We start from the raw sequence: 15,830 nt of genomic DNA on the forward strand, positions 1-15,830 counted from the left end.
TTGATTTCAACAAGGAAGGGAGAGGGAGAATAGAAACATCAATGATGAGAGAGATCAGCTATCTCCTGCACACCCCACACTGGGGATTGAGCCCCCAACCCAGGCATGTGCCCTGACCAGGAATCTAACCATGACCTCCTGGTTCACAGGTTGAGGCTCAACCACTGAGCCACGCCAGCCGGGCTTCTGTTGCTATTTTAAACTATCTTCTTGGTATGAAACCATCATTCCAGCCTGTCAGTATCTTTTGAAGAATTCTTATTTTGACATTCTACATATTATCTCTCTTCCTCATTTGCAAACGAGATAAAAGAACAGAAGCCAACACTCTGAGTGACTAGCAAACGCCAGGCCTTCCACAAGCAGCCTGCACACATTATCTCGTGTCATCTCCTCAACCCTGCGAGGATGGCAGTTAGCCTTCGTCTATCGATAAGGAACTGAAGGCTCAACGCAGTGAAATAGCTTTTCTACAGTTACACAGCTAGAAAGTAGCTGGGAACCAAACCCAGACCTCACTCCAGAGCTCAGTTCCTCACCGCCTTCACATACATGAAAAGTATCACACGTGGAAGAGACTGTTGCTCCGAGAGGACCCAGTGAGTCGAACTTGGATCCGTTTAGTTACTCACAAAATACCCGCGGGCGCTTGCCGTGTGCCGGGCACGGCACCAGCTGCTGAGACTGCAGACATGACTGAAGTATGCCACAGGCCTTAAGGTCCGAAAACATAGTGAGCGGAAGTTACAATGGGACAGGCTATGGCTCAGCCTCAAGGACGTTCCAATAGTTGGGTTTTCCCAATATCAACTGAACAGTTTTCTTGTGAGTTCCCATTCAGAAGAGGCTAGTGAACCTTCAGGTTACACATCAAAAAATTAAACTTCAATTTTAATATATCAAGAAATTGACAAGACCCAGATGGCTCAAGTCAAAGTTCTTGTACTTAAACAAGTTACTACATAAAGCATCTCTGGGGAGCCTGGCCGGAGTGGCTCGGCAGTTGAGCATCGACCCAGGACCAAGAGGTCGCTGGATGGATTCCCGGTCAGGGCACACGCCTGGGTGGTGGGCTCGATCCCCAGTGAGGGATGTGCAGGAGGCAGCCAATTAGTGATGTTCCTCTCTCATCAATGTTTCTATCTGTCCCTCTCCCTTCCCCTCTCTCTAAAATCAATGAAAACATATTTAAAAATAAAAATAAATAAATAAAGTATCTCTGGGGAAATACTGAGATAATGTTAAGACACTGACAGAGAAAGGGTCATCCAGTGGAAGAACAAGATGCCAACTATTCCAAGAAGGATGTAATATTGCTAGAAGAAAGGGCGGAGGATTAACTAAAAAGCCCTCGACATATGCTCTTCACCTAAGGTTGTTTCATTTCCTCAGAGGGAGACTTAAGTGTTTCTTTCTCAACTGCATGAGGACTTTCCTTGATTTGCTACCGAGAAAGGCCTGTTCTGGGAATGGGAGCAAGGAGAAAGCCCCCTTTGCCAACCTGACAAAACGCCCCTCTGAACCAGGCCCCGCCTTCCGGGACTGCCGGGGAGGGACTGGCCGGCCGTGCTTAAAAATGACCACCAGAGGGCGTCAGTTTATCCATTTCAAGTTCCAAACACTAAGTTGAAAGAAAAATAATTTAAAGTAGTAAAATAATTATATTCAAAAGTAGCCTTTTCTTTTGCACATCAAGAAAAAGTTAATTTTTGTGCAGCAATTTCAGCTTCTTGGTGCAAATCTGTACATATGTAATAGCTACATTTGCATTCAAAAGGTTGAAGCCATTTTGCTATGGACTTAAATCAGAACGTACAAAATAATTAGCCAGAGTTTTTTAAATAGCAATACTCATTCCTGGCTCCTACCCACAGATAATTTGATTCAGTAAATGTGGGACAGGCCCTACATATGTATTTTTTTTAAACTTTACAGGTGATTCTAATATTTACCACTAGTTAAAAGCTAAAAGTTTTATCCAAAATTACCCCTTAAAGAGCACTCATTTGATAAATACAAAATAACTCATCTATAATAATAAAAGCATAATATGCTAATTAGACCGGATGTCCTTCCAGATGACCTTCCGGACAAAGCCCGGGTCCCGGGTGCCGGAGGGAAGCCGGTGCCGGCAGCAGGGGGAAGGAAGGCCGACTCTTGCATGAATTTCGTGCATTGGGCCTCTAGTATTTTAATAAATTTCTAGAGATATCTGGTTCCCTCTGTGATCAAATCTCTGCTGTGTTATAATCACCCTCTCTCAAAACTGCGGGGAAGTAAAATATATATCATAGCTCACCTGTTAATTCTCTGCACAGGGTAATCTATAAACTCCCAACACACCAAAAATTATAAAGAGGCCCAAATCCATCTTGTGCCCGTAGAATGCCTCTCTTTGGAAGTCACATGGGACTCAAACCTTCCCAGTAAGTGAACCTTGTGCCAACATCACTGCCAACGGCTACTGGGTGGCAGTTCTAAGAGTCTAGTTAACATCCCAGGACACTGAGCACACACCTGTGGGACTGAAAATGCCAGGCAATATGCTAAGCATTTGATTTTCTACTTAGAAGATAATTTTTCCTTAATAGAATTAAAATTTTCAAAACCTATTTATTTTTAAAGTCATTTTGGCAAAGCACACAATGAAGACCTCCTCTCTTCTCTTCCTGCCTAGATATTAGACGAGCCTCCTCTGCCGCGCCACAGGAGAATGGCAGCCGTGGGAACTCGACCCCGGGCCGCCCCGCGGCTGTTCCCCGAAGCGGAGTCACAGCTCGAAGCCCACGTGCACCTGCACTGACCAGCCGGGCCACTGGGGTCCATGTTTTTAGTGTGGACACGATATCTTAAAGAACACAAGTGGGGAAGCAAGTGGAAAGCTCCAATTTCACGTCTGGGTCTTCATTCTACCCCGTCCTCCCTGCTGCTACAAAGACCAAAATCTCAGAGTTCTCATCCAAGAACATGACTATCATACATAGTAAACCTGACTCTAAAAGCTCTAAGCAGGGGTGAGGAACCTTTTTGCTGCCAAGGGCCATTTAGATCTTTATAACATCATCCACTTAATATAATTCACTTAATATAAATGTATGCTGCTATGACAAAAGCTCCCAGATTTACTGAATTTCGAGTCCCACCTGGGGCTGCCTTGGCAGGGCCAGACCAAATGGTTTCACGGGCCTTGTACGGCCCATGGGCCAGATGTTCCCCACCCCTGCTCTAAGGGAAAAAACAGTCTAGCTTTAAGAAGTTCTAAAAGCAAGATTTTGAATAATTATTTAAAGAATCTCACTAATCCTGAATGACCAACCGAAAACTGCTTATTTCCTCCTTATCCTCCAAAAGGGGCTGCAAGTCTGGCGTAAAGCAGGCCCCTGTCTCCATACCAAGAGCCCTTCTCTGGTCCAGAACATGCCGGCGAGGCCAGGGTCTCACCAGAGCTGATCCTGGGTCCCTGGGCACTCTAACGGGGCACCCCATCCAACACACCGAGCTGCTCAGGCCAGCCCGCACCCCATCCAACACACCGAGCTGCTCAGGCCAGCCCGCACCCCATCCAACACACCGAGCTGCTCAGGCCAGCCCGCACCCCATCCAACACACCGAGCTGCTCAGGCTCAGGCCAGCCCGCACCCCATCCAACACACCGAGCTGCTCAGGCCAGCCCGCACCCCATCCAACACACCGAGACTGCTCAGGTCAGCACACAGCCCATCCAACACACCGAGCTGCTCAGGCTCAGGCCAGCCCACAGCCCCAGAAGCGAGGCTCTCCCAGCGCCCGGACTGAGAATAGACAACGCAGCCACCGAGCCTCCAGGTCTCTCCAATCTGGCACACCCCCGCCCTCTCCACCAGCGTGAGTCGTTCCCAGAAACTATGCAAAGGCGAGTACACGAACGGAGTGGTACCTGGCCTGGAGCTTCCGCACCGTCTCTTCATCTTGCCGGGCCTGCCGCTCATCCTCAAGGGCCTCCTGCAGCTTTAGGTACATGTCTTCCAGCTCCCGCACTCGCTGCAAATACTGTTCCAGTTCACAGGACTTTTGGGCAACCTGTTCTTCCATCTGCTGTCGGATCTGACGGCAGAAAAGGGTCATGTTCACATGCAGGCTGGCCCCACCCTCAGGGAAACCCTCCCACTCCACCACCGTCCTGAAGGGTTGCCACTGCCCACAGCTGCAGCCGAGCAGGATGGGGGGGGGGGGGGCCTGTCCTTCGTCCTTGACGGAAAAATAGAGGAATCGAGCACCCCCTCCCAATACCAACACCAGAACCAAACCCAGAGAGTCCGGGACAAACTACAACCCCGATGCTGTGTTCCTGCCCTAGTACATTCTCCATCCTTTCCGCTCCACACCTTAGAATCAAGTCAAGGGGAAAAAATATATGTTTCCCTGTATAATTTCTCTTTAGATTATTTTCTGTCTTAAAACTACAAGCCCTTTACCAACAGAGTCTTCTCTGAAAGGAATGAGCCTTTCCCCAGTCGGAACTGCCGAAGAAAAAAGGAAACACTGATGTGCTGAGCCTCCTGCACTTACCTGGCAGCCTAGCACCCCCCTCCCTGCCCTCCCTAGGGCACCACCAGCCCTGGGGAGACTCAGGCAGGGAATTTAGTGTCCTGACAAGTTTATGGCTTCTCCCTTCTGGGTGTTTAAGTTTGGATCTCTGCCTTAACAAGGAAAAGACAAGGGCATCCTAAATATAATAGCGCACGCACGAGCATATCCAGTTTATAAAATATTTGCACTTGTATTAGCTCACGTCATCCTCATAACAGTCATGACGGATCATATGATAAGCCCCTAATTTAAAGACGAGAAACTAGTGCTCAGTAAGGAGCAGAGAGGAAACCAACCCAGACCCCTGGCTGTGAGAGTGGCCCTCCTCTGTGCGCTGTTCTCACAGCTCAAACATGTCCATTTCAACGCTAAGGGACGAAAGTACCAAAGGCAACGTGATGAGCATCTGTTTAATAGGCGCTGGGCTCAGCACTCTCCCACACGGTCAGAACTCAATGTGAGTCCTGCTACCTACGGGAGTCTTGGGGAGGGGAACCTCTTAGATCAGTGGTCGGCAAACTGCGGCTCGCGAGCCACATGCGGCTCTTTGGCCCCTTGAGTGTGGCTCTTCCACAAAATACCACGTGCGGGCGCGCACGTACAGTGCGATTGAAACTTCGTGGCCCATGCGCAGAAGTCGGTTTTCGGCTCTCAAAAGAAATTTCAATCGTTGTACTGTTGATATTTGGCTCTGTTGACTAATGAGTTTGCCGACCACTGTCTTAGATGAATCAGAGCTGCTGAGGGCAGCAGACCAGAATCCGTATGTTTTCAGGACCTCGGACTCGGCTCATTACAGAGGAGAAATGTCATGGAACCGATGTGCACTTTTTCCACAGCTATTTCTTTCCCAAGCAGGACACTTTGGGAAGGAAAAGGGATGCTGGTAATAATTATCCCAGGATGGCAGAGACTGTCCCAGTCCAACCAAGGCACAGTCACCCTAACCACAGCCCTTATCACCCCCTGCCTTAAATTTCCACTTCAGGGGCTTGAAAGCAAGGTTTCTGTCTTTTACCTTCACATCCTGGGCATGGTGCCCGGCACAATGGAAGAACGAACAGACACATACCTTCCCCAAAAGCCCACTGCAAGCCAGCAGCAGAGCCACGCTGACAACCTGGCCTCACGGCAGCCTCGCAGGCCCTCGCCCCACCAACCAGCCAGCAGCACGCCCCGGCGTGCGGTACTCACGAGCTTCTCTCGCTCCAGCTCCGAGCTGAACCTGGCCTGGAGTTCCACTTGCGTCTCAAGGCGTTTCTTTTCTTCTTCTGCTGCCCGAGATGCTGCTTCTTCCAGTTTCTACCCGATCGAAAGCCATCCGTAGAAGTGCATTTGGAGAGAGAAATGGTCACACTTAAACGTGCGAGAATCCAAACATCCTTAATGTCCCACAAATACAGAACAAAACTTGTAGATCTGTTGGACTTCCATTCCAATAATTTTCCCAGGCAACATAGAAAACAAATTAGCTAAATCAATGACTATTGATAAGCCTGAACAGCATTTTGCAATGGAGTCACTCAGTCACATTCACTTGCAAATGCATTCGTGAGGTCTGAGACCTACTTCTTGGGTTCTTACTGTACAGTATCGTCATCTTACACATTATTCCTTAAACCTTACGAGAGCCCGGCTCCCAGCAGGGTGGCCTGAGGAGCTCCATACTCCCTTTCCCAGTGAAACAACAATTAAAAACAACCACTTCAGCCCGGCCTCGGTGGCTCAGTAGTTGAGCCTTGACCTATGAACCAGTAAGTCATGGTTTGATTCCCGGTTGGGGCACATGCCCAGATTGGGAGCTCCATCCCCAGCGTGGGATGTACAGGAGGCAGCCGATTGATGTTTCTCTCTAATCATGAATGTTTCTATCTCTCTCTCCCTCTCCCTTCCTCTCTGAAATTGTATTCTGTCTGTGGTAGTTACTGGAGTCTAGGCGTGTATAAAAGCTCATAAAACCAAACATAAATCACAAACTTGCTGCTTGCAAATTTCTTTTAAAGACAGGACACAGGAGCTTCTAAACTACTGGCAATATTCTATCTTAACTTGGTTAGTACTTTCAGAAATAGTCGCTGTATTTGTATACACATATTTCATGCTCTCCTTTGTATGTATGACCCATTTCATAAGTTATAAAGGAGGGGCACCATGTCCAGATCCCCACTCGTAACACCCACCGCACTCTGTGCACAGTGGGGGGAGGGAGCAGCAATCTCATGCTGCAGGTGCTCATCCGAGCCTGTGAAGGGGGTTTTTAAAGAAGACGTACGACAGCAGGAAGAGGCGAGATGCAGGAGTGATTTGGGAAGAAGAGCAGCAAGACCTTAGAGCTGCTTTTAGAAAGTACTTGTGCTTGCCGAAACCGGTTTGGCTCAGTGGATAGAGCGTCGGCCTGCGGACTGAAGGGTCCCAGGTTCGACTCCGGTCAAGGGCATGTACCTTGATTGCAGGCACATCCCCAGTAGGGGGTGTGCAGGAGGCAGCTGATCAATGTTTCTCTCTCATCAATGTTTCTAACTCTCTATCCCTCTCCCTTCCTCTCTGTAAAAAAATCAATAAAATATATTTAAAAAGAAAGTAGTTGTGCTGGATAGGAACAGCTATTTCTAAGAGTGTATGTCCACATGGTTCTTAATATTATAAAACTGTATTAAAAAATTCTTTGGGAGTCCACGAGGAGGAAGAAGCATGAGGTGTGGCAAAGAGAGCACCGCACCAGGAAGGAGGGGCCTTATACTGATTCCGTTGTAATTGACCTAGTTATGAACAACAGGAAAGGAGCAGAGGGAAGGCCAAAGGTTATGGGCATGTCATTTGTGCAGATATTCCCTGCACATCTCTGCGGGAAGGCGTGGGGCTGATACAGAGACGCAGGCCCAGTAAAGTTTGGGTGAAATAGGGAGGGTGCTTTCCTGTCAGTCACACCTGGGAACAGATCATTGGCCAGAGTCGGCATGGCCATTGCAAGCGCGGGCAGATTTGAGACACTTAATCCCCTAAACAAAGAAGTTCGCTCTCTTGTGCTCATGCACTCTTGGCAATCTGCAGTAAGCTGGTCTTGGTAAAACCAAGCTCGGAAGTGAGGCAGCTGTGGCTCCTGCGATGCGAAGAGCCCTCCGGGCCCAGCCCAGCGTCCGCTCCCCTCTCCTCACCTTCCTCACGGTCTCCAGCTCCCGCTGCTTGTTCTCGTTGGCAGCCTGGAGCTCCTTCATCTGCCGCTCCAGCTCCTCCTGCTCAGCCAGCAGCTTCTTCCGGCGTTCTCTCCGACCCTGGCGGGCTTCTTTGTGTGGCGGGGGGCTGCCCAACTTCAGCAGATGGATGGTAGAATGAATGGCTGTGAAAGGTGTAGGAGAAAGCACAGCAAATACCCATTATTCTGTGTAACCCTAACATGCAAATGGCACAGTGGGAAGAAAGCCAGACAGGCCTCAGTGTAGATTCTGACTCTGCCACTGAGTATTGGTGTGACCTTGAGCAAGTCACCAAGGTCACAGCGTGGCTTGAGCATCAGTTTCCTCATCTCTAAAATGAGAGAGATCATCTCTAAAGTCACTTTTAGCTCCAAAATTCCAAAAATATATATCTGTGCTTAAATAGATGCTTGATTCAGGAACACCACACACATTTGAAGAATTTATTTAAAACAACACTTTCAAATAAATAACACTTTCAACTCCCTTCCCCATACTTCTCAAAAGGCTAAGATTTAGCCATAGTAAGGGCTCAGATTCAAAGTTCTGGTATCTGATTTGCTACCTGCTGTGTTGTTTGCCCGAAAACTATGCCTTTTGAAACCGTCTCCCTATATACCTGCTTCCTGAGATGTTAATAGTAACAACCACTTATTGAATCCTGACTATATGTATACCCTTTCCGTGCATTCTCTAATTTTTATATAAAACCTGATTTCTTTCCTGATGGTTTCAATTGTATAAATTTTTTTTAAATATATTTTATTGATTTTTTTACAGAGAGGAAGGGAGAGGGATAGAGAGTCAGAAACATCGATGAGAGAGAAACATCGATCAGCTGCCTCCTGCACACCCGCTACTGGGGATGTGCAAGAGGCAGCTGATCGATGTTTCTAACTCTCTATCCCTCTCTCTTCCTCTCTGTAAAAAATCAATAAAATATATTTTTAAAATAAAGAATATACAAGTAAATATGCATATACATCCTCCACCTCCTTTTGACACAAACAGTGGCATAGCACACTCTTCTGAGCCTTGGTTTTCTCATTTAATTTATCCTTGAGAGCTTTCATATCACTACACAAAGTATACTGCACAGTACTCCACTGCGTACCATAATGTATTCAACCATTTCCCAATTAATGGACATTTAGGTTGCTTGCAACATATCACAAGCATTTCTTCAAGGATGTATCATTTTAAATACATTAAATATCATTTAAAGTATAACTTCATTATTTAATTATTAACCTTTACAACAACCCTGGGGGGCAGTACTGTTATTGTTCCCATTCCACAGGAGAGGAAAGCAGCTACGGAATTCATAACTCAGCCCACGTGACTCAGGAAAGACAATTCAAACCCAGCTGGGCTTGCCTCACACTCTTAAACCACATCAAAAAAACGCACAACTTTCAATGTAATCTTTTTTTGCCTGACAGTGAGGGTCCCTATGACTTTGATTAAATTTAGTTTTAAATCCTAGCTCTAAAAATACTAGTTCTCTCGGTATACCCCTCAGAAACCTAGCCTTTCCCCTGGATAATCAGCCACCCCGGAGCAGCAGAAGACAGCCCAGACCTGACTAATGGTCACAAGGTCCAGACTAAAGATAACAAATTGACCTAAGTTATGTTTCGGCTCCTGAGCCCTAAAGTGGAGATACCCAGCTACTTTCCCGAGAGCCCAGACAGAGGGTCGCCTGAGCAGACCTCAGAACTGTCCTCTAGACCTGAAGAAATGATTCATTACCCTTACCTCACCTCCAACCAATCAGCTCCCAGCACGACCTGAACCCCTACCCCTCAGTGTCTTGTGATTTTTGCCCTATATAATCTTAACCTATGTGCCACAGAGGTTTTTAGCATTAGCTCCCCATCTCTGGATTGGTCACTTCAATATTAAACTATTTTTCTTTCTATACTGCAAACTCCTGCGCCTGCATTTGTTTGGGCCAGTGCACACAGGCACGTGGACTCAAAAAAAAAAAAAAAATTGGGGTCCCAGTAACATAACTAAGTCCAAGAATATCATATTCAGAATCTCCCCATCATTTAAAAAAATTTAACATATAGTGTCTCATTCTTTGATGGTCACTTTAAAATTCTTCACAGTTTTTAAAAGGGGAAATTCCACACTATTCAAATAGTAGGAGTAAATAAAACTCAAAATGTCCAGTTTACAATTTTCCCGTAAGATGATTACAAAAATGATATTGACTAAAAATTTGGAAACTGCTCTTGATTTGTTTTTCTTTAAGCTACCATGTTATACCTAGTACTAACACAGACAATGAGGGAACAAGGCCTTAGTATCTTTCATGAGCGTCAAAAATAGAAAGTCAGAGCTTTTGAGTTATATCATGACCAACAGTAAAAGTTACCTTACCTTGAATCCACTCCTGCTTCTTCTTCTTATCTGAAGCACTGATCTCAAAGGTCTTATCAAGACACTTTATGAGAAAAAGGCATTTCTTTCCATCTTTGTCAGGCAAAGACTAAAACAGAAAGCTAAGTTAGTTCTTTAAGATTTTTATTTATTTATTTTTTTTTTACAGAGCGAGAGAGGGAGGGAGAAACAGATTTCTGTTGTTCCACTTATTTATGCATTCATTGGTTGCTTTTTGTATGTGCTTGACCCGGGATCAATCCCACAACCCTGGCATATCAAGCCAATGCTCTAACCAATTGAGCCACCTGGCCAAGGCTAAGATATTATTTTTAAGTTTTTAAATTAAATTCCATCTTAATTATTTATACAGATCTGGCTGAATTCAATGTCAATAAAAAATATCTCTAAATGCATTTAACTGATTCACTAATTCTATCCCCTGGGCAACTTTACTTACGGGAACAATGGCTCCTGACCAGTACACCAAATCCTGACTGGGAGAGTGACCACCTGATGGGGATGCCACGCTTTGGGCTTCCCTAAGCACAGTGACGCACACCTGAGCACGTCCCTTACAAGAACCCTGGAAGGTATACCCTCAAAGTTCCTACAGGTACTCACTCCCATGAGCTACGAGGCTTCTAAGCCAGAGTGATTCCCACACCTGCCAGAGGTGTGCACTCCTCCTCTCCTCGCACCTGGATTCTGTGCTGGCAAGCTGTGGCTCCTGACCTACATCCTTATGAGGAGACTGGTATGGCCTATTGTAATCTTTGTGACTTTCCATGTTTAGCTGAATCTAAAAAACAAACAAACCCTTAATGGGTATTGCACACCCTAGAACATTAATATCTACACCATTTCATCCATCAAAATACATTATCGTTTATGAGTAAGATCGTAGGTATTCGAAATGTTCTTCAACAAAGACAGGCCCGGTAATAGTTCAGATATAAATACTCAAAAATGTATGTTCTTGAGGACTTCACTTCTTGACAGAATTAACAGTTATGAATAAGATGTACTGAAAGTCACTCAAAATATTCTAAGGTATTGCTCACTTCCTCTTCAGTTTTATTCATTGCACTCAAAATGGCCCAGAATTTCTGGCATGTTCATTATTTCACTGATTTTTTTTTTTTTTTTTGCTTTATTTTCTTTTGATGACTCCGTTTTATTCAATAAATGATTCCGTAAATGTACAAACAAACGCAATTTAATCCCTATGCTTTGTTCACAAGTATAAGACAGAAGACAAACTCATATTAAAAAAAAAATTCTGTCAGGTATCTTTAATTTTTATTGTAACTTTAGCCTATATTATGTTGGAAACGGAAGTTTTAAGATTATTTTAAGGCCCTGAAGTCTACAAGGAAGATAAGCTACTTGAGCAGCAGGGGGCAGCACCACAAAGAGGTAACAGTAGGCTCTTACCTCCACACAGCAGTTTTCATCCAAGACAATGTCTCCTTTCTTATCTTTCAGATCCTCACTCACATAATAAGAAATCATGTTGGGTTTTAGTACAAACCAGCGTTCAGTCCAGTTTTTCCGTCTATGGCCTTTTTTCATCATGTAACCCTATAAGAGATTAAGTCTGACATAAATGCCTGTCCTTTTATTTGTAAGAGCTGCTATCTCTCTTCCTTGATATTCTTACCTACTCCATTATCTGATGTATAGTTCTTGCCCTCTGTGGATCATGAACCCTCTGAGGATCCATGAAAGCCAGGGACACTATTCCCAGTCAAATTCACATAAGCACATGCAAACAAAAGCCTATGCAGAATTTTAGACACCCCTCTCTCCCCCTCCCTGCAAAGCTAAATAGACAATAGACTTTTTAAAATATATATACTGGTATTGATTTCAGAGAAGAAAGGAGAAGGGAAGAGAGATAGAAACATCAATGATGAGAGAGAATCATTAATCGGCTGCCTCCTGCACACCCCCCACTGGGGATTCACCCTGCAACTCGGGCTTGTGCCCTAACCAGGAATCGAACCATGACCTCTGGTTCATAGGTCAATGCTCAATCACTGAGCCATGCTGGCCAGGCAGATAGTAGACTTTAGAATGCCTGATGTTAATAGCATTGTAGTTTTTTAAAAATCCATATCTTTTAGGGATACCTATTGAAATATTCTATCTAATAAAGAGGGAATATGCTAATTGACCCTCCCACCATCACAAAGATGGTGGCGTCCACAGCCAGTAAGGAGAGAATATGATAATTGACTGCCATGCCCTCAAAAATGGCGCCCACAGCCAATAAGGAGGGAATATGCTAATTGACAGCCTCATCCTCAAAGATGGCGGCACCCATAGCCACAAGATGGTGGCACTCAGTCCCCTCAGCCCTACTGGGGCGGCAGGCATGCGGCAAGGCCAGACCTGCCCAATGCATCTGCCTCCAGAGTCCCCCAGTCCTCTCAGCCCCCGAGCCACCCAGGGCCGGCCCGAGGTGCAGGCAAGCCTCAGATGGCAGCTGCCCAGCCTCCCAGGGCCACCCGAGACTCAGGTAACCAGGGCCAGCCGAGGCTTGCGCTGCCGGCAGTGGCAGCAGCAGAAGTGTGATGGGGCATCGCCTTCCCCTGATCGCTGGGTCGCCTCCCGCCCCTGAGGGCTCCCGGACTGTGAGAGGGGGCAGGCCGAGCTGAGGGACCCCCCTTCTAGTGCATGAATTTTCATTCACCAGGCCTCTAGTTTATAAATATTGCCCTGGCTGGTTTGGCTTAGTGAATAGAGCATCGACTTGCAGACTGAAGGGTCCCAGGTTCAATTCTGATCAAGGGCACATGCCCGAGTTGTGGGCTCAATCCCCAGTAGGGGGCATGCTGGAGGCAGCCAATCAATGATTCTCTCTCATCATTGATGTTTCTATCTCTCTCTCCCTCTCCCTTCCTCTCTGAAATTAATAAAAATATTTTTAAAGAAATATTTATAAATATTTATAAAATGAAATATCTGAGATTTGTTTCAAGACAATACAGGAGAGCAAAAGTAGGTAGTGTAGGATTCACCATGTATTGGTGGTTGCTGGGACTGGGTGGTGGGTATACGGGAGTTCATTATACTATTCAGTCTATTCTGCTTAACACACACACCCACACACACCAACAGTACTCTCAGTAAATTAAAACCTCAGTCAATAAAAGTGCTAAAAGGTGTTAACGGCCAAGTATTATCTACTCAGCCAATCACCTTCTGGCACCAACCTACCTTTCTACCTGACCTCACAGTATTCTGGAGGATGAACTCTGCTCCAGATGAGCAAAGAAAGAATGAAGCGATAGTTAACGATACTGGCTTCTACGTGTAGTTTCTATGCATAGTTATAAGTCTGTACTTCCTCCCATCTATCAGCCTCAAAGGTGTATAATTCAAACTTTTACTTCAACAAAATTACACCTTATTATAGCCTTTCAAGGCTGTTCAAGAATAGCTGGCATTTAAATATTAATTGTACTGGGAACGGAGCAAAAAAGGCTAAAGGAGTAAGAAGTACTAATTGGTAGTTACAAAATAAGCACAGAGATGTAAGGTGAAGCAGAGGGAATAGTTAACAATGTTGTAATTACTATGTATGGTGCCAGGTGGGTAACGGAAATATCAGGAGGAACACTTTGTAAAGTATATGATTGTCTAACCACTATGCTGTACACCTGAAACTAATACAAAATAATATTGAAAGTAAACTGTAATTTTTTTAATGTTTTTAAGCTATCTCATACTGAAATCCATCCATAGTCCTTATCCTGCCGTCCTGATGGGCTTAGTCCTCCTTCACAGAGATCATGTCTTATATCTCCACGAAGCACCAAAAACCTATACAAATTAAGCCTCAACTACTGTTTATTAATGGGCTCCACTAGGAAAAAAGAACAAAGACGACAATATCACCTACTGAGCAAAAAAAGGACCAAAGTAAGGAAATCACAAATTGGAGTTGTTATTCAATATTATAATACTAGAGGCCCGGTGCACAAATTTGTGCATGGGTGGGGTCCAGCCAGCCCGCCCCGATGGGGGGGAGGGCTGATCAGGGATTGGGCCGGCTGGGGGAAGGGGCTGGGGGTGGTTGGCTGATCGGCCCTGCCCCCTGGTCAAACTCCTGGTGGAGGGGACAATTTGCATATTAGCCTTTAATTATGTAGGATAAGAAATGTGAAAGATCCACTAATAAATATATACATTCCATTTAACAAGCATTAAGCCCCCCATATGATCACCAGTTGCTTTGCAGGTGCTGAGAAAACAAACATCATAATCTAATAAGATGAGTGCAATTTTGTTACATAAAGGGGTTTTCTTCCAAAAATAAGGGTATTTTTCTGATTTTATAAAAACAATATATAACCATATACATAAATTCATGTATAGTAGTAAGTCCAATAATAAGAAAGGAACCAAGAAGAAAATAAAGTTTTCACAACTTCCACAATCCAGAGGCATTCACTCTAACACTCTGCTGAGCGCCCTTCCTGACAGCTCTGTGCCCACACCTCACACTGTGAAAGGGACTACAAGACGATGCTCAACAGCATGCCGTAGGGATCTTTCAGGTGATTAGGTATGGATGTACACATGACATGAGAGTACTTTAAAAATCATTTGGAAATGTGATCATTTAAACAGTTCTTTCAAAATAGCAACTCCGTCCAGCTGCGGTGGGCAGTGGTTGAGTGTCAACCTAGGAACCAGGAGGTCACAGTTTGATTCCCGGTCAGGGCATATGCCCGGGTCGGGAGCTCGATCCCCAATCAGGCAGAAGGCAGCTGATCAATGATTCGCCCTCATCATTGATGTTTCTATATCTCTCTCTCCTCCCTTCCTCTCTGAAATCAATAAAAATATATATTTTTTTAAAAACTGCAACACCAATGCTTAACCATACTTCAGAAATGCACCTGTAATTCTACAAAAGGAAAGCCTGAGAAAATAAGAAACTTTGTTCAGCTCTAAATCAGTGTAAAAGTATAAGTGACTTACACTCATCTTTGTGATGAAAATTTGTCTGATTTCAAGCATGTCAAATTCCAAAGGTGAGAAGAAACACAGTGTTATAGGAGTCTTACCTGTTTCAACACATCTAATATCAGCTCATTGAAGACTTCATTAATGGCCATGGACACCGTCTGCCGGTCCATGCCTTTGCTAAACTGTCCGGTCCCAATGAGCTCGATCAGCTCCCACGCCGAAAGGCCGTCTTTCCCGTCATCAAAGTTGACTCTATAATCTTCAAACTGTTCTTGCTGCCAAACTCCTCCCATGGCGTCTGTTAGTTTCTTAAGCAGGTATTCAATCTATAGAAAGGATTTAGAATTTATTATTTACTAGTAAAAAAATAACTTTTTAACTTAGGTACATATCTAAGTTATTTACACTGATAAGGCCCACATAAGAAACATTCTTTTACAATTCCAACAGTGGATCATGGCACTGTCAGGGAGAAGGGTATGGACAAATGCCGCTGGTTCTATATTTACCTAGAATAAGTGAAGGAATCAAGCCCTGATAACCCTCTGATAGTATATTTGTATACATTTTTAAAGCAAACTGCACACATACACTACCATACGCAAACTAATTAATGTGATCTGATTACTCTCTCTTGGATAAATATTTTAATATATCAGAATATTCATTTTTCTAAAAAAGAATATTCATCTTTTT

The 15,830-nt window shown here is 44.7% G+C and overlaps 1 protein-coding gene across 1 annotated transcript in view; it reads right to left on the minus strand.

The window, feature by feature from the left end:
- The window catches only part of SWAP70 (switching B cell complex subunit SWAP70), a 67,977-nt gene that overhangs the window by 6,014 nt on the left and 46,133 nt on the right, over positions 1-15,830 (minus strand). The window contains exons 4-9 of the mRNA XM_079787857.1: positions 15,233-15,460; positions 11,589-11,735; positions 10,152-10,260; positions 7,725-7,906; positions 5,764-5,871; positions 3,917-4,083 (exon numbers count right to left, since the gene is read on the minus strand). Of these exons, the coding sequence (XP_079643983.1) occupies positions 3,917-4,083; positions 5,764-5,871; positions 7,725-7,906; positions 10,152-10,260; positions 11,589-11,735; positions 15,233-15,460 (941 nt within the window). The remainder of the gene's footprint in view (positions 1-3,916; positions 4,084-5,763; positions 5,872-7,724; positions 7,907-10,151; positions 10,261-11,588; positions 11,736-15,232; positions 15,461-15,830) is intronic.

This window comes from Cnephaeus nilssonii, assembly GCF_951640355.1.
Source record: "Cnephaeus nilssonii genome assembly, chromosome: 13".
In the NCBI taxonomy this organism is placed as follows: Eukaryota; Metazoa; Chordata; class Mammalia; order Chiroptera; family Vespertilionidae; genus Cnephaeus; species Cnephaeus nilssonii.